This window comes from Leuresthes tenuis, unplaced genomic scaffold, assembly GCF_036924035.1.
Source record: "Leuresthes tenuis unplaced genomic scaffold, fLeuTen1.0.hap1 SCAF_3, whole genome shotgun sequence".
NCBI classification, from domain to species: domain Eukaryota; kingdom Metazoa; phylum Chordata; class Actinopteri; order Atheriniformes; family Atherinopsidae; genus Leuresthes; species Leuresthes tenuis.
The window spans coordinates 19,079,290-19,101,448 of record NW_027325357.1 but is presented as its reverse complement, the minus strand read 5'-3'; the positions used below and the strand labels follow the sequence as shown (position 1 = coordinate 19,101,448).

The window sequence follows — 22,159 nt, the reverse complement described above, 5'->3', positions numbered from 1 at the left end:
AGATGAGGAGCCGTTCCTCATCTTTGCCAACCGCTATTACCTAAGGAAGCTCAACTTGGATGGCTCTAACTACACACTGATCAAACAGGTGAGGCCTGTTTGTCATTTTTAAGTGTGTGAAAAATCCTGCAAACCCACTTGCAAAAATGAATCTCAATCCCAGACCAACGTAGCTCCTGTGCTTTTGACAGGGCTTAAACAATGCCGTCGCTCTGGACTTCGACTATCGCCAGCAGATGATTTATTGGACCGATGTGAACACGCAGGGCAGCATGATCCGACGTATGCACATCAACGGCAGCGATGTTCAGGTCAGTGAAGCTGCGTCCTGCCTGAGGAAGATAAGGGGATTGTAGAATGTGCCGGTAACGCCTTAAACATCAAAGCTACTTTTAAAATGATTACTCATCTTTGTTGGCATATGTGCTTGTTGTAAAAACCTGGGAGATATCATTAAATCCTTCTCTGTGACACAGATTCAGAATATATATCCTGCTCATTCATTTGTCAGGTCCTTCACCGCACATTACTCAGCAACCCCGACGGTCTGGCAGTGGACTGGGTGGGAGGAAACCTGTATTGGTGTGATAAGGGACGGGACACTATTGAAGTGTCAAAGCTAAATGGAGCGTACCGGACAGTTCTGGTCAACGTCGGCCTGAGGGAGCCACGTGCGGTGGCTGCGGATGTACGCTATGGGTAAGGGTGACACAAAAATAGCACCAAATGGGTGCAGCACCACTGACGGCTGCACTTACTTAAACTGCCTACTTAGTAGATGTCAGTGAGTTAAACTCAGTTAGGCTAATTTATTAATAATTCTGAATAATTCTGTATTTTCTTGCAAGTTGTGAGAACAGACACTGTCTCTGTTAATAACCATAAAACATCTGGCAACCAAGACCGTTTTTTTTTTTTTATTTGAAATGACCATAAAACCAAACTGATACAAAACATCCCTGACAGGTACCTGTACTGGTCTGACTGGGGCGACAATGCCCACATTGGGAGGATCGGGATGGACGGCAGCAACAGGAGCATCATCATACAGGATAAGATCACCTGGCCCAATGGCCTCACTCTGGACTTTGTTAATGACCGCATCTACTGGGCTGATGCCCGGGAGGACTACATTGCGTTCGCCAGCCTGGATGGAACCAACAGACACACAGGTAACACACACACACATCAACACATGGATGACTTTCCTCATGTGTTCAGTTGTTTTTGCTCATTTTAGTGCCTATGTCCTTTTAGTGCTGACTCAGGACATCCCCCACATCTTCGCCATGACTTTGTTCGAGGAGTACATCTACTGGACAGATTGGGAAACAAAGTCCATCAACAGAGCTCATAAGACACTGGGGACGAACAAGACGATGCTGATCAGCACCCTACACAGGCCGATGGACATCCACATTTTCCACCCATACCGCCAACCTGAAGGTAAAAGCAACTCACTCTTTCACAACCACATGTGAATCGTTTTCTGTCCTGTCCCCTGACTTCTACTTAATTATACTCGTTTCCATTTCTTTTTTTTTTCTGCTTCTCAGTGGCAGGCCACCCGTGCCAGATCAACAATGGAGGCTGCAGCAACCTGTGTTTGCTCTCGCCTGGTGGGGGCTACAAATGCGCCTGCCCCACTAACTTTTACTTAGCAGCCGATGGCAAGCAGTGCTTGTCCAACTGCACTGCGAGTCAGGTGGGCTAGCTTAAGACTGCTGATTTACACATCTGGCCCACATTAACATGTTTGAAAAAGAAAGAAAAAAAAAAGGACAAATTCTCTCATCTGCTTTTTCAGTTTGTTTGCAAAAATGACAAGTGCATTCCATTTTGGTGGAAGTGTGACACGGAAGATGACTGTGGGGACCGCTCGGATGAACCTGCAGACTGCCGTAAGTGAAGAGTGCAGCCGGACTGTGACGGTGTGTTACTGTTTCTTTCTGACGTTTGTGTTTTCACATGTTCTCTCTGTAGCTGAGTTTAAGTGCAGACCAGGCCAGTTCCAGTGCGGCACTGGCATCTGTACCAACCCAGCCTACATCTGTGATGGAGACAATGACTGCCAGGACAACTCTGATGAGACCAACTGCGGTACATACGCTTTCGAATACTCAATCAAATTTATTGAAGTTATCTTTTGTTGCTCACTTTTAATTGACTTCATTTTTTTTAGACATCCATGTGTGCCTGCCAAGTCAGTTTAAATGCAACCACCCAAGTCGCTGCATCCCTGGCATCTTCCGTTGCAATGGGCAGGACAACTGTGGAGATGGAGAGGATGAGAAAGACTGTCGTAAGTCATCTAGTTCCCACAAGCTCCCTGATGTTTCTCTTCCCTGTCCGTGCTAGTGGACGCGCCTTATGATGGTTATCTTTAGTATTACAGTATGACCTGTTTATCTGAGCATCACTTTGGCTCAGAGCACCATCGGTCTACCATTGTAGCCTGAGATTTGTTTCCCAAAGATGAAGCTTACTGATTGTCGTGACCTTTATTTTTGCTGCCTCGCTTAGAGCACACTCCACTTGTAAATACTGTATCTCAAAATCTCATTAGCACATAGAAAATTGCTGAACACTTCGATGCTCCCAAGAGCATCTCTGCCCATTTTGACCTTTCCTGCAGCAATGTCCATAAGCCAGATCATGTTGCGTAATGTAATTACCATGACATTTCCTGAGCACATTCACTCTCCACAGAGAAAGATTACATTAATGGCTTAATTGTTTTGCCCCAAGGTCAGAAATTACCTTTTAACACAATCAACTAAAAAGCTGTCAGAATAGCAAAATGACAGTGAGCTATTTTATGAACATAACACTTTTGCACGTAACCAGCAGGAAAACTGAAGCATTGTACTCTTTCTAAGGTGCCAAAAACAGTTTTTTATTTGTTGGTATGGAGTAAATGGTCTAAACTGTGTGTCTCTGTTGCAGCTGAAGTTACATGTGCCCCCAACCAGTTCCAGTGTGCCATTAGTAAGCGCTGTATCCCACGGGTGTGGGTGTGCGACAGGGACAATGACTGTGTGGACGGATCCGACGAGCCAGCCAACTGCAGTAAGACTTTAATATTACTGCCAATTACATCTCTGTTTATGAAGAAAGACCGTAGTGGAATTTGATCAGTTATATTGACAGAAATGACAGTCTTGAACGTCAATAGGCCTGCGCTCTCATGTCTGCTCCGTTCAATCCTCCCTTTTGCAGCTCAAATGACATGCGGTGTGGATGAGTTCCGCTGTAAAGACTCGGGCCGCTGCATCCCGGCACTCTGGAAGTGTGACGGTGAGGCAGACTGCGGCGACGCCTCAGACGAACCCAAGGAGGAGTGTGGTAAGCATAGTTTTGAAGAGTTGAGATGAAAGAAGAGGACTCGGGTAACAGGGCGATGCCTGAACTTATCGGTTTATACACAGATGAGCGAACATGTGAGCCGTACCAGTTCCGTTGTAAAAACAACCGCTGCGTGCCTGGCCGCTGGCAGTGTGACTACGACAATGACTGTGGGGACAACTCTGACGAGGACAAGTGCGGTAGGTTCCCTCAGTTTTTTGTTTCTTTTCCCCACCTGCCTGATCATACAAGCACAGCTCATGTCGGTATGAAAAACAGTCATTTCTGATTAGCAGAGAGTTGAAAAGCCACAGGTGTTAGTGGTAAGCAATGTATCACCTCTCACTGTGTGTCTGTTATACTTACTCAACTGCTCACGTGGTCGAAATTTGATTTCTTTTTAGTTATTTAGTTCTGTGGCCATTTGCACATCTCACATCATCTCATGTCTGTTTTGCATTCACACTGACCAGTTGCTGTGAGCCAGAGGTAGGTGTTGTCACAATTTCAGATCAATCACAAACCCAACTACCCAGTCTTGTTGTTCCCCCAGCTTGTTATTTGTTCTGCAAGCCTTGTCCTTTTTCAATCCTGCCAGCTCTTGTAGCTCCTCTACTACACACAATGTACCATCCCCACCTCTGTGCCCATTCAGAACATCCCTGTGATATGAATTGTCAGCTTTCTTTTATTCGTGTGCGCCTGGCTCTCAACAGAGCACCTTGAGTTCATTTTTCAGTCTGCTCTACTCCCTCCTTTTCTACTCTATTTTCCTTTCTTTATGCCTCTCCTCGCTCCTTCCCTCAACTTTGTTATTTTTTTAAACTCTTCTCCCACCCTTCTAAGCCTTCTTCTTTCTGTTCTCAGTGCCTCGAAAGTGTTCGGAGAGCGAGTTTGCTTGCTCAAACGGCCGTTGCATTGCCGGGCGCTGGAAGTGTGATGGGGACCACGACTGTGCTGATGGCTCAGATGAGGTATCACTCAACCGTTTCCCTCCCGATCAGCTTTGGCCTTCGAAATCTGACATACCTGGGGTGCTAATGAAAGGCATGCTGTGTTTTGGTTCAGAATGGCTGTGATGTGAAGTGTGACAGTGATCAGTTTCAGTGCAAAAATGGCCATTGCATTCCCATTCGCTGGCGCTGTGATGCAGATCCAGACTGCATGGACGGCAGTGATGAGGAGAAATGTGACAGTGGTGGTGAGCAAATACAGTAATATAAGTTTAATTTTTTAACTATAACTTAAAGTACCATCACTTACAACTGTTAATGTACTGCATCTCTATACATTGGGATGTTTCAGTGGGTAGACACTGCCCCCTAGACGAATTCCAGTGTAACAACACTCTTTGTAAACCCCTCGGCTGGAAGTGTGACGGTGAGGACGACTGTGGAGACAACTCTGATGAGAACCCAGAGGAATGTGGTGAGAATCCCTGTATTTCACATGTTCAATAAACATCCTGCTCGCACAGACTCCTTTTCCTTCCTTAATCCTCCTCTCTTTTGGTCCTTTAGTTAAATTCCAGTGTCCACCCACAAGGCAGTTCCGCTGTCATAACGACCGAGTGTGTCTGCCAGTATTAAAACGCTGTGATGGTATAAACAACTGCGGGGACAACAGCGATGAGCTCAACTGCCGTGAGTTTGAATACTCTTGTTCAATTAGTGACATTTTTCAAAGAAGTGACAGAGAGCCGCAGTAAGTTGCACCAACAACACAAGTACATGTTTTTGCTTTAATTGCACTTGTATGTAAATCACATTCATTAGTGTTTAGAAGCACTTGTTTCCGTCATAAGCAGCATAATAACCACTCCGTGACCCTTGGATCTTTTCCAGCAGCCACTCCCTCCACACCAGTATGCCAAAAGGACGAGTTCCAATGCTCCAGTGGTCGTTGCATCAGCTCTGTTCTTCGCTGCAACTACTTCAACGACTGCGAGGACTACGGCTCTGATGAAATCAACTGCAATAAGAAAGGTCTGTGGCGCCACGCTGCTATATTTATCATAATGTCGAAGGCCGTCGTGCGTTGTCGTGACTGCAAGTGTCCTGTGTCATTACTTTCAGACACAGTTTTGAACGACTGCCACAGCAACAGGACGGTGTGTGGGGATGGAGATGAAGCTCACTGTGTGGTGAATGGCACCGACTCCTTCTGCTCCTGCAAACCAGGCTTCCAGTCAAATGGAAGAAACAGATGTGAAGGTGCGGTCCTCCTCAAAATGGCTTAGTTTTCCTCTCGGCCCTTTATCTTGTGGCTACAAGTCGCTTCAAGATGGGGAAACTGCGTGTAACATGTATCATGTGGCCTTGGGGTGTTTCGCAGATAAGAACGAGTGTAAGCAGTTTGGAGTGTGCTCCCACATCTGCAACAACACTAAAGGTTCCTACAAGTGCAGTTGCCACAAGTATTTCAGCAGAATAAATAACACCTGCAAGGCTGATGGTGAGTATTTATTAACTTTTCAAGCTTACATTTATCAGTGGCTGTGTCTACATTCATAATAGTGTAGATGTTTTGAGTTTTATGCAAGCTTTCATCATTAACGCTCAATATTTATTGATCAGTATGCAAGATTTAACGATACATGTTGGTTAAAGCAGAATGCAAACTGAGCAGCCACACAGCAGCACGTAACTACAAAACTAGTGAGGTTCGTGAGGTTAATTCAGGCTTAACTTTTGATTTTCAGCGCCACAAAGCTGGTTTGTATCACCATGGCAACTTGTGCTGGAAACCTAACCTGTTCTGGAGTAGGTTCCGTTGATGTGATAAATCAACACATGTAAAAACACAGCCTCCAGAGAAATGCACTCTCTTTTTAAAATGTAAGGATGATGAATGATCGGTGCATGGACAGTGGGAGAGTAATTTGATTTTCACTGAGAAGCACCCTTATGAGAGATATCGCAGCAGAAAAAAACGGAATAATTACTCTAAAGCTTCTTCCTGCTGACTTTTAGGATTTTAAACTAATGTTAAATCCTTTTACCTATTAAAATAATCATCGAACTCATGCTGCGTGTACGTGTTCAGCGTATCAAACTCACCAAATTAGACTGAATGCAAAAATACTGCATTTTATATAGCACTTTTTTAGTCTTATTGACCATTTAGTGCTTCTAAACACAACCATATGATGTCTATACATTCATATTCACATCCATCTTATAAAATGTTTAAAAGACTCATTTAAATCCATGCATTTAAGAGCCCTAATGACAGAAAATGAACCTAGATGTTTACAATAAGTTTTTCATTGCTAAGAACATCTGACAGAACAAAACACGCCTTAAGAATACAACTGCAGCACATTCATTTGATTAACAGCTGTGAATAGTCAGATCTACTTGTGCGTGTATGAGGTGGCAGTGACATTTATAAACTCATTGAATTACAGATTTGTGTGGCCTATATTCTCTTTCTTTTTAGGTCAGCTATACTGCAGGAGGTGTGCGACTGCTGAAATATGCAGCTGGGATTGGTTATTTGCTGCCGGTTCCACCTTTTTTAGATATCCAGAGCAAGGAAACCCACGTTATGTTACTGAGTTGATAACCAGTGTCATTAGTGAGATTTCTATTGTTAGGATTAGTTAAGCGAGATGATCACAACATACCCCGGATATGCAGAACCTGCTTCATAGAACAGACCTCAGGACTGTGTGCATGTAAATGCAGCCTATATTTGTACACTGTGTGCGCGCTTCACTATAATGCTAATGCTTCATTCTTCGTCTCTGACATTATTTCCTGTGCTTCTCCAGCTCAGGGACAAGTGTTGTACATCGCTGATGACAATGAGATCCGTAGCTTGGACCCTTCCATGCCAAACTGGCGCTATGAGCAGATCTTCCATGGTGATGCCAACGTGCGCATTGATGCCATGGACCTACACGTGAAGACAAATCGTATCTACTGGACAAACTGGCACACAGGGCGCATCTCTGCCTACGATTTGCCTTCCTCCTCCTCTTCCTCCCAAAACAGCAACCGTAACAGACGCCAAAGCGAATCCAGAGCCAGCAACCTTGAGGTAAGTGTATGTATTTGTTTGCTTCATATATTTGTTTTTGCGTGCATGCATTCATGTGGTAGAATATAACAAGAAAAGTAGAGATTGTGTTTGATCATTTCTTTCCGGTTTAGATTCCAGATCTGAAGATGCCTCGGGGCATCGCTGTGGACTGGGTGGCAGGGAACTTGTACTGGACTGACTCCGGTAGAGATGTCATCGAGGTGGCCCAGATAAGTGGTGCACACCACCGCAAAACCCTGATTTCCGGCATGATTGATGAGCCACACGCCATTGTAGTTGACCCCCAGAGAGGGTGAGTGGGAGACTGTGAAATGGGGGGAAAAAACGGCTATAAGAATGCAAACTGAGATTTAACAGAGCTAACGGCAGTGATAAATGAAGCTTTCACTCCTCGTTCTATAGGAAAATGTACTGGGCAGACTGGGGCAACCACCCCAAGATTGAAACTGCTGCTATGGACGGAACCATGAGAGAGACCCTGGTTGAAGAAAACATCCAGTGGCCAACTGGTAAAACAACCACATACACTTCTCTCTGATAATCTGCGAGCATATCTGCGAGAATGTGACTGTTCCCTCTTTTAATCATTTCCTAATCCTGCTCTGTTTGTGTAGGTCTGGCAGTGGACTACTTCAACGAGCGTCTGTACTGGGCTGACGCAAAACTCTCCTTGATTTGCAGCGTGAGGCTGAATGGCAGTGATTCAGTCGTGGCTGTAAACGGCATTAAAAGCAGTTGAGTGGCACATTTTTTGCAGTAATGATGTGATCCATGCCGTTGATCAGGTTTTATAAGTCGGGACTCAGCTGCCATTTTATGGGCCTTTGTTTCTACACAGATCTCCATCACCCATTCAGCATTGATATCTTTGAGGATTACATTTATGGCGTCACCTACATCAACAACTACGTCTTCCGAGTGAATAAGTTCGGCAAAGGCCCCATTGAGAATTTGACGACTGGAATGAACCATGCCACAGACATAGTTTTGCACCACCGTAACAAACAACCTGAAGGTTCGTAAAGACAAAATATCCCAGCATCACAAGCTAAATGAGAGAGTCATGTTTCCGCATTTTCAATCCTGGTTGTCTCTCTGTCTTTCTGCCAGTCACTAATCCCTGTGACAGGAAGAAATGTGAATGGTTATGCCTGCTAAGCCCCAGCGGACCAGTCTGCACCTGTCCCAATGGACGCACCCTGGACAACGGCACATGTGTGGAGCTGCCTACTCCCACGCTGTCTCCTATCTGTGAGTGGGAATACAGACACAGGGGTGCACAATCCCTCATCCAGAACATGCACAAACAGGCATTTAAAATCGTTCTTTGAACCGAGACACTTTGTTACCTACAGCCCCTCCCAGTGGTCCCTGCTTGGTCCAGTGTTTGAACGGTGGCAGCTGTTTCCTGAATGCCCACAAGCAACCCAAATGTCGCTGCCAGCCTAATTACGCAGGTGATCGATGTGAGATTGATCAGTGCAGAGACTATTGCAAGAATGGAGGCACGTGCACGCCTTCCCCTACAGGTAAGCGTATGGACAAGATGAAAATTTGGTTTAAGATATGGACTTATTGGCCTCTTGCAAGTTTCTGTTGGCCTGTTAGTATGTCACACACTGTCTCCCTCATCATCCCTTCCATTCACTCTTCTCTCCTTCCATATGCCTTCTTATATCTGTCCACCCACAGGCTCTCCAACGTGTCGATGCCTCACAGGCTTTACAGGGCCGAATTGCAACCTGCACACTTGCAAGGATTACTGCAAGAATGGAGGCAATTGTACCGTCAGTCCCGGAAACCAGCCAACCTGCCGCTGCCCCTCAGACTTCCTTGGCGACCAGTGCCAGTATCGTGAGTGTCCCAACTGTCTGTCTGACATTGAAGTTTAAATTTCACTCAGAAGTTCTGTGACAGACTGGTGTGGCTAATAAGCAGTGCACTTACATTTTGTGCGTGTCTGTGTGTGTGTGAGCAGGAAGCTGTGAGGGCCACTGCCTGAACAAAGGTACATGTCTGCAGAGGGAAAATGGCTCCAAGTTTTGCCGCTGTCTGCCCCAGTACATCGGCGCCATGTGTGAGATTGACAGGTGTCACTACTGTCGTGATGGCGAATGTATCCCCAGCAACGGCTTCTCATCTACAGGGGAATTCATGTGTCGGTAAGAGCGCTTATGGACGCAGAATGTACCTCACATCGTGACCAAACAAGCTTATATATGCAAGGTTGGTAAATCTCATCGCTACTCCCATTTTCTTCTGTTTCCCAGCTGCACAAATGGCAGGATCCAGCCCAGCTGTTACACGTGTGATACAAATGAGTACTGTGCAAATGGTCAGTGCTCTATAAATCCCATTACTCGCCTTCCGGAGTGCAGGTGAGGGAAGACGGAGGTCTCATTATCGCCACTGTGACATTGCATTGTGTACATGAATATCTCACTGTTCTCTCCTCCTGTGTGTGTGTTTGTAGATGTACGCCGGGCTGGGCAGGGCATCGCTGTGAGTCCATAGCCAGCAGTAGTGATGGCTCAGGTTCAGGTGGACGTAAGTTGTTTTTCCTCAGTGACATTCATTTTTTTTTTAACAAAATTTCATTTGATGTGGCTGACTGAGAGAAACTGTATGCTTTTCTGTCTGTGTGCAGGCACGGCCTCCATTGTGGTCACGGTTTTGATCCTGCTGCTGCTGGTTCTCCTGGCTGCAGGGGCATTGTTGTGGTACAGGAGAAGAATGAGAGGGTGAGTTACAATCTGAAGACCTGAAAACACAAGACAGTGGAGGCCTGTTTTTCATCCCTCTTTCTTTTTCTTTTCTTTTCTTTTTCTTCCTTCGATCTTCACTTGTACTCTCCTCTCTGTAATGGCATCTCTTGTGCTCCTCAGGTCTAGCCGGCCCAGAAAAACCGGCTCCAGACGCTTGCGGTAATGGTTACCAGGGTTACACATTTTTCCTTCATACCTTCTCTCAGTTCTGCCCTGTGGTGCTCTCTCTTTCCCTGAACCATAAGTCTTGGTTGCTGTGCAGTGTTTGGTCCTGTGGTCTGTGTGGTTTCATTTTTTATTGATATTCATGGGAGCTGGGAGGCGTCCCACCCCTACAGTATCAGTTTCCCTCTTCAGAGCAGCTCCAGGGCAGATCTATTGAAAGTAAACATTGAATAGATCTGTCTTTGTTTTAGGCAGTTCTCTAGATCTCTCATATTGTTTTCCATCATATTGTGCCATATTGTACTGTGCTTTGATCTGTACTGTGATGACGTCTCTCTCATAGTGAGGGATGGAGAGTCCTTCAGCATTCTTCCGAGCTCAGATTGGGAAATGCAACTTGAAAAATCCAGCATTTACTTAAATACTGTGGTTTCTGCATTTCCACTAAATTTTAGGGGACCAGTTATGGATTTATTCAAAGTCCATACTCTTCCAATCCTGTGTCCAGACTCACTGGGTCTGGACCTGGGCTACATGAATGCTGGGATTGTGTTAATGCCTGTGTTGTGGCTTAGCCTGGATGGTGACGAGAGTCATGCAAAGCCTCTTCCCTCGTTTCGTAATGTGGCTGCGTCCCTGCTTGCACTGTTCCGGCACCTATGTTATCGAATTAGAAACAAAGACATGACTGTGCCAATAAATGTCTTTGTGTAGGGCCAAGGGCTTCCAGCACCAAAGGATGACCAACGGGGCCATGAATGTTGAGATTGGAAACCCTGCCTACAAGATCTACGAGGGCGAGCCTGACGATGACGCCGGGGAGCTGCTGGACGCAGACTTCACGCTGGACCCGGACAAGGTAAAGAAAAAAAATCCAACCATGTACTGACTTACTTTGGAACAGCCTCCAACACATTATCTAACTGATGACTTGACTCTGTTCAGCCCACCAACTTCACAAACCCAGTGTATGCCACTCTGTACATGGGAGCTCACAACAGTCGCAACTCTCTGGCCAGCACGGACGAGAAGAAGGAGCTGTTGTCACGCGGAGATGAGGAGCCCCTTGTGGACCCGCTGGCATAGACTGTCCATCAGCCTGGATCATACTATTCCAAACACACCCCTCCTCTTGCCTTTTAAAGAAAAAGTAAAGTACAAAAATCAATAAAAAGTGTGAGAGAGAATTGCTAAAAAGTGTGAACACTGTATAAAATGTACAAAAATGAAGGACTACTTTTGTATGTGATTGCAGTATTATATTTTGTTCTTTAGAGATTCCTCGGGTCAAAAACGAATAACATTTTCTATGAGAGATTTTTAATTTAGCCTTCGTCCCTTACCCTTTACCTAAATAGCCACTACCTCTGTACAAAATGAAATGGAAACAAGAGAATCAGATGGAAAAAGATGCTATCATTGGAGCGATTTTAATTTTTTATTTTTGTATGAATTGTATAGACGGGGGGGAAAAAAAAAAAAAAAAAAAAAAAAAAAAAAAAAAGACATTGTTCCATTTCATCAGTGCCAACTGTTTGTTGTTTGTGTTGAACTTTGAGCGGGAAAAGGCAAAAAACTCAAAGTTTTTCTAAATCGGTACATGTGTCGTCCCGCTGGGTTTCTCAGCACGATTGTGTGAGGCAGACTTTGTGATAGCACCGTTTGTGTATAGCACATGTAAAACGTCAGCGCCAGATGGCGACCACAGTATTTTCCACACGATTATTTTTTTTTTTTTTTCTTTTTCTCAGAGAACAATGTTCATGAAATGATTGTGTTGTCTTCCTTGCACAGAATATCACATTTTATGGCTAAGTGTGTACTGTAGGCTTTTTATCGTAAGATGTAAAGAGGGTATTTCTGTTTTTATCACACAGTGTAGGTGTTGCTGATGTGAGAGGACAGAGAGCGTACCGGCCTGTGATTCTGCGGTTGGAAAAATGAGGAAGTTGGTTTATGGGTTGAACATTCCACGGGTGGAGATTAGAAATGTAAAGTTTGGATGGCCACGGCTGGCAGATAGCGGAACAGCCGTAGCAGATACAAGACTTTAACGATAGTGTCATTTCTGCACTATTTAGTTATTGGTTGCCAGTGTCTTCCTCCAGGGGGAAAGGGAGGCTGTGGTTATGGTAAAACACGAGGAAGGAGAGGATTTTGCCGGGCCTGCTGTTCGTCTCTTACTTCTTCAGTTTAGCTTTTTGTAAGGATCTGTTTATGTCCACCTGGCCTTGTGAATAGATTTATCTTTCTGCCTTTAGAAAATCAAAGTCTGTACGTTCACAGTTTTGTAATGACTCAGTCTGAAGTGCATTATGTTCATTCTGTACTCCGCAGTTCTTGGTTCTTCTTGGGCCCTTTTTGATCTCTCATTTTTTTCCTCTGTGCCCTGCTGCTGCTAATGCTATCATTCCGGGTTGCTCTGACACGTCTTTTACGCTCAGCCTCTGTCCCAAAATGCTGCTTCTGTCAGAAATGTGTCAGCCATATCTTAATGCATGTGAAAAGTAACACAAGTCTACGTAACTACAATAACAAGTTTTTACTTTACTTACCCATCAAGTGGTTTATTTTTTATGCTGTCGTATATGTTTCGTCTTTGAGAGAGAAGTACAATCATTTTACCTAAGGATTGTTTTTGCAGAATCAGCCGCGCTTTTTCAGATTTTCTTTTGTTTGTTTTGCTTAATTCATCTTTTTTTTTCTTTTTTTTTAATGAAAAATGACATAGCTTTTTATAGTACATGATGCATGGAGGCTCAGACTTTCTTCTGGAAAGAGAATTACGTTTAATTTTTTTGCTGGAGTACTTTACAAACTAAATAACTGATATTGTTATAAATAAAATTTAAAAAATTGTACAGAAAACAAACCAGTGTGTTGTGCTTTGCTTCCAATCTTCCCTTATAAAGAAAAGAATAATGTCACATGTCAGTGCTGGGTAATTAAATCATTTATTAAGCACACGATAAAGTGGATGATCTGTGACATTTACATACAGATTGCAATGATTTGTTACAGTTTAAACCATTTAACAATCAAAAGGAAAAATAAGAACTTAACATGACCTTAGATCTTGCTAAATAATAAACTCTTCAGCTGGGGATTTTTTATCTAATCAACCTCAAAGCAACCATTAATGATCACATGAAACATTATTTTCGAAAAGAAAAAACAAAATCTGAATTCCAGTTGTTCATGTTGAATTAAAGGTGTGACTGGTGTCGATGTCACTCAATGCCTTTAGCCTTCAGCTCCTCCTTGACTCGTTTCAGATAGTTCGGGTCAGGATACCCAAAACTGTGGAAGAGAAACGTATACAAAATATATGTGAAATATTTCAGCACATGTAACACTGAGGAAAAGAAAAAAACTACATATGAATCAGCATATTGTACTTCTGTGGTCCTCCTGTGATGGATGTCTTGTGATGGATGTCATTCCAGGTAACTTGATTATCTGCCCCGGTCGTTCTGGATGTTCCAACAGTGAAAATCAACCTCTGGTCAAATGCTTTGCTCAACAGTTGCAGCACTTCATTGCCCTCTTTGTTGTCCGGAAGATATGCTGATCTTCCTATACCATAGTAGGACTGCCCAGGATTGGGATGCTCTTTCTGCAGGAGAGACAGAACGACATGAATTAACTGACAACCATGTTAAAGTTAACTGTAAATGTATCTATAGACTGTTCATGCGTTTAAAAAAGGAAAAAAAAGAAGAAGTTACCGTCTGTATTCCACCATGAATACTGTACGAGATTACTATGTGGCCACAGCTGGGGTATCCTGGGAGGGATGATGGAGATTTAGTGTGTGACATTGTTCCTTTTGGCTGATTTCCCTCGATCAAACCAAAGACATCTTTGCATAAAGGACAAATGGGACCACCATGTTTCACAGCACTTTTCAGGCATTTCCTACAGAATTCATGTTTGCATTTTAGTTGTTCCTTATCGGTAAATGGACTCAAGCAAATAGGACAGTTGTCTTCTTCTTCTGTGAAACCCGCTGCGGCCCCCCCCCCTGCTGGTGCTTCAGGGTGACGCTGTGATGACTGTCCACTGGAGGCCTCCTCTGACTGATAACCATTGGTGAAGTTCTTCAGTGAGCCGCTGGACCCAGTTGCACCAGAAGGTTGGGTAAAGCTAAGGGGAGATGTAACAGTCTTCTGGTACAGATTCAGAAGAGCTCTCACAGCATGACTTTCCATTGAGGCGTTTCCTGCAGGTCTTAAGTAGGTAGCTTTGACACTGACTTCGCCTTGACTGATGCTGGATTCTTTAAAGTCCACATTAAACTTAGATTTGATCTTTGCTATTTCTTCAGGAAAAGAAGTCGTCATCAGCTTCCAGATGTTCTCCTTTAAGGTTAGTCCATCATCGACGAGAGGGTCTTTGATGGTCATGTCTATCTTCAGCGATGTGTTTTGTGGTGCTGGTTCATACTTATTGAGAGAGGCACTTGTTTTCTGCATCGCATTCAAAGATGCACTGAAAGCCTGCTGACTTTGGCTTGGTCCCCACAAAATGACTTCTTCAGAGGAAAAAGAAAGCAAAAGCTTGTTCTCGTTTTTCTGGACAATTCTCAGAGCATCACTCCACTGATCTGGATCTACAAACTTGAGAGGAATGACTGAGCAAGGACCGTCAGCATAACACTTTTGGATGAGGTCTGTGAACTCAGAGACCGCTTCTTCCCTGTTTCCATCTTCCTGATCAGCTTTAAATTTCACGGTGACATTTGGCTCAATTCTGACTTTATGTTTTCTCTCTATGCGCTTTATTTCTTCCTTGTAGATCTGGTGAACGTACCAGAAAAGACTCACTGGGAGAAGACAATCATCAGACATCCTTTTATGCTCCTCAACAGAAGTGCTTCCTGCAGTAGAAACTGGCTCACTCTGTTTTTCAACCTGCATTTTCTTCTGGATGGAAAGAAATGGATTTATATTGATTTATTAAAAAATCATACAATATTATTGTAAATATCATTGATCTGTTTCACAGTACATACAGTCTGAGACTCTGGCACAGAGGGAGGAGGGTTCATTGAAACGTCATCTGATATTTCAGTCTCCTGCCCTGGTAATGTCAGACTAATGGACAGTATGGTGACTGTTTCCCCATTTTTCCTGGTCAGTGTTTGTCCATTCAGTGTCTGAAGATCAACCAGGCCTTTAGAAGGAAGTGAAATACAAAATAAAAAACCAACAGCATTACAAAAAGCTGGTAAAATGAACATTTATGTAAGTTGTTATAAAGATATCTTAATTCAAACAGTCATACGGCACCTGGAGGAGGTGAAACCTTTACCACAACAGTCCCATCTCTTAAGGTGCGTTCCACTGAGCAGTCCACCTTCTTTTTGTGTTTGTTGAACCAACTCTGAAGAGGTGTCTCTAGACCCTTTCTTAGTTTTAGTAGGTTCTTTGGTGGATCAGTCTCTGACCACTTTAATGAGAGACATAGTAGAACTTTATCCTGCGATGACGTCATCACAAGCTGAAAACATAATACAGTACATTACAATGGGAGATTTCACAAAGTCTTGAGCTGTCCAACTGAATATGTCTTTGGATTTAATGCCGATTAAAACGTCCAAACCTGCTTTATCATATAATAAACACCTACAGTGTTTTAAAGAGATATATTTGTAAACTGCTACCTCACTCTACAACATTTTACAGGTGTTTCTTTACGATTTATGTAAAGTCTTTATGATTGCTTCATGGATACATTAACAAAGAATGACTTCACAAATTACTGTTGATAATAAAAATAATGTGGTTTGATAACCCACACAGAGGGTTATCTGTGATATCTGTGACTTTGCTCCTTGAATCTAAGCAGGTTTATGATGCAGGTGTTGCTGGGTGTCATTCACAGCATACTCAACACCAACAACGAAAGGAAAACCAGAATGTAAACTGAACTATGCAGTTAAAACAATATTGCTATTTGCTAAAAGCCACTGCAACATGTAGTATTCGAGTACTGTCATTATTATCAGCTCTCCCTTATGAAGTGTCTTTAACATAATAAAGATCCGGCTGTGGGCAGTTTGCATACTTGGCTGTCAACTTCCATGGGTTCGTCTGTGTCCTGGGCAGACATTTTGACAATCTTCTTCCTGCAAAACACAGCAAACGTTGACATGTCAGCTTTGTTGCGATCCCAGTTTTTATATATATACATTTGGTTTAGGTTGTCTCTGTAAAACTATGCTAAACAACACTGGCAGATTATTACTGCTCCAGTCCGCTTTCTGTTGCGACAGCTCAATGCAAACTTGTAAAGAAAAATGCCAGATTCACATTTTTATGTCATAAATCTTTTTTTTTTTTTTTTACCGAAAACCTTTGAAAGCGACGCTGTGTCGTAAGGATTGTTCCAATCTGAACAGACAGAGACGGTCAGTGCGACTTTACAAACTGTGACGAACATACGACTTACCTTCGTCTGGTTGCTTCCAAAACGCCGTCTCTTCCAGGGAAATGAAAGTGAAAGTGTTGTTGCTGTGTCACAGGAGGCGTCGCTTTGGCATTTGGTCCGCCTCGCAGTAGTTTTCCTCATCAGGCAAAAGCTGCACCATTTCTCGGTGCTCGGTTTATCCCGTCCCAGAAAACAACACACTGTTTCCGACGCCGAAAATAGAATGAGTTTAATTTTCTGTTTTTCCCCTGAAAATGTCCCATGTCATTCGTGTCAGGTTGACATCACATAGATTTAAATTACAGAACATGCAAACACAATATCATAGTGCATTTTTCAACCCAATGTATTGGGGGCATATTTACCTTCATCATATTGTATTGTAATTAGCTTTTTATTTTATTTATTGTAAATGAATATCGATGGCCTGCATTATCTTCCTCTCTGTGTAGGTTTTAGAGCTTATGTGACCTTGGCATTTTTGGCAAGGCAAGTTTATTTGTAGAGCACAATTCGTACACAAGGCAATTCAAAGTGCAGGTGAGAGGACTGATAACTCCACCCATCGTGAGTATGTCAGGTCGTCCTGGTGACCGGGATGCGGCCTATGATTGGACAGAGGCACAGAGTGCAGCTCTGTATGTTACAGTTTTTAAGATGATGAATATGTGCCCGCATGACCTGATGCACATGTATCAGGTCACATTTACATATGCGCTCAACTTGCCTGCACATGCTGAGTTTCAAGTTTTCACTCTGAGCGCCTCGCCGGTGCTGCGTTTATATATAGGTGGACTATGAATTGTAATCATGTGTAATTTCCTTCTGTATTACTCTGTGGTGGAAAGAACATTTTTCTCAGATGAAATAAGTTGTCACCCCTCAGTTAGAACGCATAGGCCCACATTTACTTTTCTACCATTTAAAAATGTTAAGATAAGCATAAAGGCAACTGTGGGCTCAAGAAATGTGAATAGATGGTTTAGATAAACTGGAACTAGGAAGCTTGTTGTTTTTCTGGGTAAATGGCCAGTCAAAGCCATGTTACACCTCGCGTGTAGTTATATTTATACAGGCCACAAATGAATTTAACTGTATAACATCTTCTAATCTATGAAATTGAATACAAGCCTTTGTGCTGTAATTTAAAAAAAACAGCCATATGAATTAGCTATATGAATTCCACTAATTTGCTCATTCTAAAGATTTTTTGTTTTCTTTAATGTGAAATTATTAATTTGCTTTGCAGTAAAGTCCCTCAGTGTCTTTAATCTTTAACTCCAACTGGACTCTTTGTAGACAGTTTGGGTCAGGATACCCAAAACTGTGAAGGCAGAACACATACAAGAGTTTATTTGTGACACGTTTGAGAGAATATTGGGAATGAGTCCTGTTATCATGGCCAGATTTAATTCTAGCTCCCTATGTTAGCAGAGCCCTGTACCAGCATATTATTTCAAAGTTCTTATTGTACTCAAGACGATCACTGGCAAAATCATCATCAAGGAGAAGGAGCTGTTGTCACGCGGAGATGAGGAGCCCCTTGTGGACCCGCTGGCACAGACTGTCCATCAGCCTGGATCATACTATTCCAAACACACCCCTCCTCTTGCCTTTTAAAGAAAAAGTAAAGTACAAACATCCATAAAAAGTGAGAACACTGTATAAAATGTACAAAAATGAAGGACTACTTTTGTATGTGATTGCAGTATTATATTTTGTTCTTTAGAGATTCCTCGGGTCAAAAACAAATAACATTTTCTATGAGAGATTTTTAATTTAGCCTTCGTCCCTTACCCTTTACCTAAATAGCCACTACCTCTCTACAAAATGAAATGGAAACAAGAGAATCAGATGGAAAAAGATGCTATCATTGGAGCGATTTTAATTTCTTATTTTTGTATGAATTGTATAGTTGGGGGGGGGGGCAAAAAACTAAATAACAGATATTGTTGTATATGAAAATAATTTATGAAGCACACGATAAAGTGGATGATCTGTGACGTTTACATGCCGATTGCAATGATTTGTTACAGTTTAAACCATTTAACAATCAAAAGGAAAAATAAGAACTTAACATGAAAGAAATCACTCCACATGAGAAGATTTTAGATCTTGCTAAATAATAAACTCTTCAGCTGGGGATTTTTTATCTAATCAACCTCAAAGCAACCCTTAGTGATCACATGAAACATTATTTTAGAAAAGAAAAAACAAAATCTGAATTCCAGTTGTTCATGTTGAACTAAAGGTGTGACTGGTGTCGATGTCACTCAATGCCTTTAGCCTTCAGCTCCTCCTTGACTCGTTTCAGATAGTTCGGGTCAGGATACCCAAAAATGTGGAACTGAAACATATACAAGGGTTAATTTATGAAACATTTCAGCACATTTGCAGGTCCACTGGAGGCCTCCTCTGACTGATAACAATTGGTGAAGTTGTTCAGTGAGCCGCTGGACCCAGTTGCACCAGAAGGTTGGGTAAAGCTAAGGGGAGATGTAACAGTCTTCTGGTACAGATTCAGAAGAGCTCTCACAGCATGACTTTCCATTGAGGCGTTTCCTGCAGGTCTTAAGTAGGTAGCTTTGACACTGACTTCGCCTTGACTGATGCTGGATTCTTTAAAGTCCACATTAAACTTAGATTTGATCTTTGCTATTTCTTCAGGAAAAGAAGTCGTCATCAGCTTCCAGATGTTCTCCTTTAAGGTTAGTCCATCATCGACGAGAGGGTCTTTGATGGTCATGTCTATCTTCGGCGATGTGTTTTGTGGTGCTGGTTCATATTTATTGAGAGAGGCACTTGTTTTCTGCATCACATTCAAAGATGCACTGAAAGCCTGCTGACTTTGGCTTGGTCCCCACAAAAGGATTTCTTCAGAGGAAAAAGAAAGCAAAAGCTTGTTCTCGTTTTTCTGGACAATTCTCAGAGCATCACTCCACTGATCTGGATCTACAAACTTGAGAGGAATGACTGAGCAAAGACTGTCAGCAAAACACTTTTGGATGAGGTCTGTGAACTCAGAGAGCGCTTCTTCCCTGTTTCCATCTTCCTGATCAGCTTTAAATTTCACGGTGACGTTTGGCTCAATTCTGACTTTATGTTTTCTCTCTATGCGCTTTATTTCTTCCTTGTAGATCTGGTGAACGTACCAGAAAAGACTCACTGGGAGAAGACAATCATCAGACATCCTTTTATGCTCCTCAACAGAAGTGCTTCCTGCAGTAGAAACTGGCTCACTCTGTTTTTCAACCTGCATTTTCTTCTGGATGGAAAGAAATGGATTTATATTGATTTATTAAAAAATCAAACAATATTATTGTAAATATCATTGATCTGTTTCACAGTACATACAGTCTGAGACTCTGGCACAGAGGGAGGAGGGTTCATTGAAACGTCATCTGATATTTCAGTCTCCTGCCCTGGTAATGTCAGACTAATGGACAGTATGGTGACGGTTTCCCCATCTTTCCTGGTCAGTGTTTGTCCATTCAGTGTCTGAAGATCAACCAGGCCTTTAGAAGGAAGTGAAATACAAAATAAAAAACCAACAGCATTTACAGAAAGCTGGTAAAATGAACATTTATGTAAGTTGTTATAAAGATATCTTAATTCAAACAATCATACGGCACCTGGAGGAGGTGAAACCTTTACCACAACAGTCCCATCTCTTAAGGTGCGTTCCACTGAGCAGTCCACCTTCTTTTTGTGTTTGTTGAACCAACTCTGAAGAGGTGTCTCTAGACCCTTTCTTAGTTTTAGTGGGTTCTTTGGTGGATCAGCCTCTGACCACTTTAATGAGAGACATAGTAGAACTTTATCCTGCGATGACGTCATCACAAGCTGAAAACATGTAATACAGTACATTACAATGGGAGATTTCACAAAGTCTTGAGCTGTCCAACTGAAAATGCCTGCATCTAAAATCATTAGGATTCAATTAAAATGACCAAACCTGCTTTATCATATAATAAACACCTACTTTGTTTTTAAAGAGATTTATTTCTAAACTGCTACCTCACTATACAACATTTTACGGGTGTTTCTTTACATGATTCGTTCATGGATACATTAACAAAGAATGACTTCACAAATTACTGTTGATAATAAAAATAATGTGGTTTGATAACCCACACAGAGGGTTATCTGTGATATCTGTGACTTTGCTCCTTGAATCCAAGCAGGTTTATGATGCAGGTGTTGCTGGGTGTCATTCACAGCATACTCAACACCAACAACGTAAAAATGTAAACTGAACTACGTTAAAACAACATTTTCTTCCTTCAAAACACGGCAAACGTTTGCATGTCAGCTTTCGGTTGCAATCCCAATATTTTTTTGTTTGCTTTTTGTTTTTTACATTTGGTTTAGGTCATCTCTATAAGACAGCGCTAAACAACACTGGCAGATTTGCTCTCGTCAACTTTCTGTTGTGACAGGTCAATGCAACCCTGTGAAGAAAAATGCATGTTCGCTTTTTTTATGTCATAAACCTTTCAACTGAAAACCTCTCAAAGGATTGTCACAATCTGAACAGACAAACGGAAGGTAAATGAGACTTTACAAGCTGTGTCGAACATACGACTTACCTAAAAACGCAGCCTTTCTTGGGAATGAAATGAAAGTGAAAGTGTTGTTGCCATGTCAGAGGAGTCGTGTTTTTCCACAGCAGGCAAAAGCTACACAATTTATATGTGATCGGTTTATCCCGTCCAAAAAAATATCACATGCATAGAATAGAATGTGTTTAATTTTCAGTTTTTCCCCTGGAAAAGTCCCATGCCGTATCATTTTCACTCCATGCGGTGTCTGACATCAGGTCACATTTACACATGCGCTCAACTTGCCTGCACATGTTGGTGCTGCGTTTAAATATAGGTGGAAAACTGGTGGAAATATAGGTGGAATCTGGTCTGTGAATTGGATTCATGTGTAATTTCCTTCTGTATTACACTGTGGTGGAAAGAACATTTTTCTCAGATGAAATAAGTTGTCACCCCTCACTTAGAACGCATAGGCCTACATTTACTTTTCTACCATCTAAAAATGTTAAGATAAACATAAAGGCAACTGTGGGCTCAAGAAATGTGAATAGATGGTTTAGATAAACTGTAACTAGGAAGCTTGTTGTTTTTCTGGGTAAATGGCCAGTCAAAGCCATGTTACACCTCGCATGTAGTTATATTTATACAGGCCACAAATGAATTAAAATGTATAACATCTTCTAATCTATCAAATTGAATGCCTTTGTGTTGTCATAAAAAAGCAATATGAATTAGCTATATGAATTCCCCAATAATTTGCTCATTCTAAAGATTTTTTGTTTTCTTTAAAGTTAAATTATTAGTTTGCTTTGCAGTAAAGTCACTCAGTGCCTTTAACCTTTAACTCCAACTGGACTCTTT

At 42.3% G+C, this 22,159-nt stretch overlaps 2 protein-coding genes across 4 annotated transcripts in view; one reads left to right on the top strand and one right to left on the bottom strand.

The window, feature by feature from the left end:
* Positions 1-13,190, top strand: part of LOC140303547 (low-density lipoprotein receptor-related protein 1-like) — an 89,752-nt gene extending 76,562 nt beyond the window's left edge. Inside the window, exons 57-90 of one of the 3 annotated variants that reach the window (XM_072382333.1) lie at positions 3-88; positions 192-311; positions 512-699; positions 967-1,172; positions 1,258-1,446; positions 1,557-1,705; positions 1,808-1,901; positions 1,984-2,100; positions 2,183-2,302; positions 2,947-3,069; positions 3,220-3,345; positions 3,429-3,545; positions 4,213-4,319; positions 4,414-4,546; positions 4,651-4,773; positions 4,866-4,988; positions 5,193-5,330; positions 5,421-5,558; positions 5,680-5,799; positions 7,121-7,389; positions 7,503-7,684; positions 7,795-7,901; positions 8,007-8,126; positions 8,231-8,407; positions 8,503-8,643; positions 8,748-8,921; positions 9,085-9,246; positions 9,371-9,554; positions 9,663-9,770; positions 9,866-9,939; positions 10,040-10,133; positions 10,278-10,316; positions 11,037-11,181; positions 11,268-13,190. In XM_072382333.1, coding sequence (XP_072238434.1) covers positions 3-88; positions 192-311; positions 512-699; positions 967-1,172; positions 1,258-1,446; positions 1,557-1,705; positions 1,808-1,901; positions 1,984-2,100; positions 2,183-2,302; positions 2,947-3,069; positions 3,220-3,345; positions 3,429-3,545; positions 4,213-4,319; positions 4,414-4,546; positions 4,651-4,773; positions 4,866-4,988; positions 5,193-5,330; positions 5,421-5,558; positions 5,680-5,799; positions 7,121-7,389; positions 7,503-7,684; positions 7,795-7,901; positions 8,007-8,126; positions 8,231-8,407; positions 8,503-8,643; positions 8,748-8,921; positions 9,085-9,246; positions 9,371-9,554; positions 9,663-9,770; positions 9,866-9,939; positions 10,040-10,133; positions 10,278-10,316; positions 11,037-11,181; positions 11,268-11,408 — 4,634 coding nt within the window. In that variant the 3' untranslated portion in view covers positions 11,409-13,190. Of the gene's footprint in view, positions 1-2; positions 89-191; positions 312-511; positions 700-966; positions 1,173-1,257; positions 1,447-1,556; positions 1,706-1,807; positions 1,902-1,983; positions 2,101-2,182; positions 2,303-2,946; positions 3,070-3,219; positions 3,346-3,428; positions 3,546-4,212; positions 4,320-4,413; positions 4,547-4,650; positions 4,774-4,865; positions 4,989-5,189; positions 5,331-5,420; positions 5,559-5,679; positions 5,800-7,120; positions 7,390-7,502; positions 7,685-7,794; positions 7,902-8,006; positions 8,127-8,230; positions 8,408-8,502; positions 8,644-8,747; positions 8,922-9,084; positions 9,247-9,370; positions 9,555-9,662; positions 9,771-9,865; positions 9,940-10,039; positions 10,134-10,277; positions 10,317-11,036; positions 11,182-11,267 lie in introns of all 3 variants that reach the window. The other 2 variants (XM_072382332.1, XM_072382334.1) reach the window with 2 other exon arrangements.
* A 70-nt stretch (positions 13,191-13,260) lies between these two features.
* On the bottom strand, positions 13,261-20,636 carry LOC140304027 (uncharacterized). The gene is made up of 11 exons (XM_072383046.1): positions 20,387-20,636; positions 20,109-20,269; positions 19,134-20,019; positions 18,040-18,078; positions 16,776-16,890; positions 16,392-16,452; positions 15,614-15,824; positions 15,337-15,497; positions 14,051-15,247; positions 13,721-13,938; positions 13,261-13,622 (listed from the first exon to the last, which is right to left on the bottom strand). The coding sequence occupies exons 1-11, from the start codon at positions 20,619-20,621 to the stop codon at positions 13,553-13,555; spliced, it is 3,354 nt and encodes a 1,117-aa protein (XP_072239147.1). The 5' UTR covers positions 20,622-20,636; the 3' UTR covers positions 13,261-13,552.
* Between the last annotated feature and the right edge of the window lie 1,523 nt (positions 20,637-22,159).

Coding starts and splice junctions, on each gene's coding strand:
- LOC140304027 (XM_072383046.1), bottom strand. CDS start 20,621: ATGTACTGTATTACATGTTTTCAGCTTGTGATGACGTCATCGCAGGAT. Junction 20,270..20,386: donor AAAGGTTTCACCTCCTCCAG/GTGCCGTATGAT, acceptor TTCCTTCTAAAG/GCCTGGTTGATCTTCAGACA. Junction 15,248..15,336: donor CTGTGCCAGAGTCTCAGACT/GTATGTACTGTG, acceptor CTTTCCATCCAG/AAGAAAATGCAGGTTGAAAA.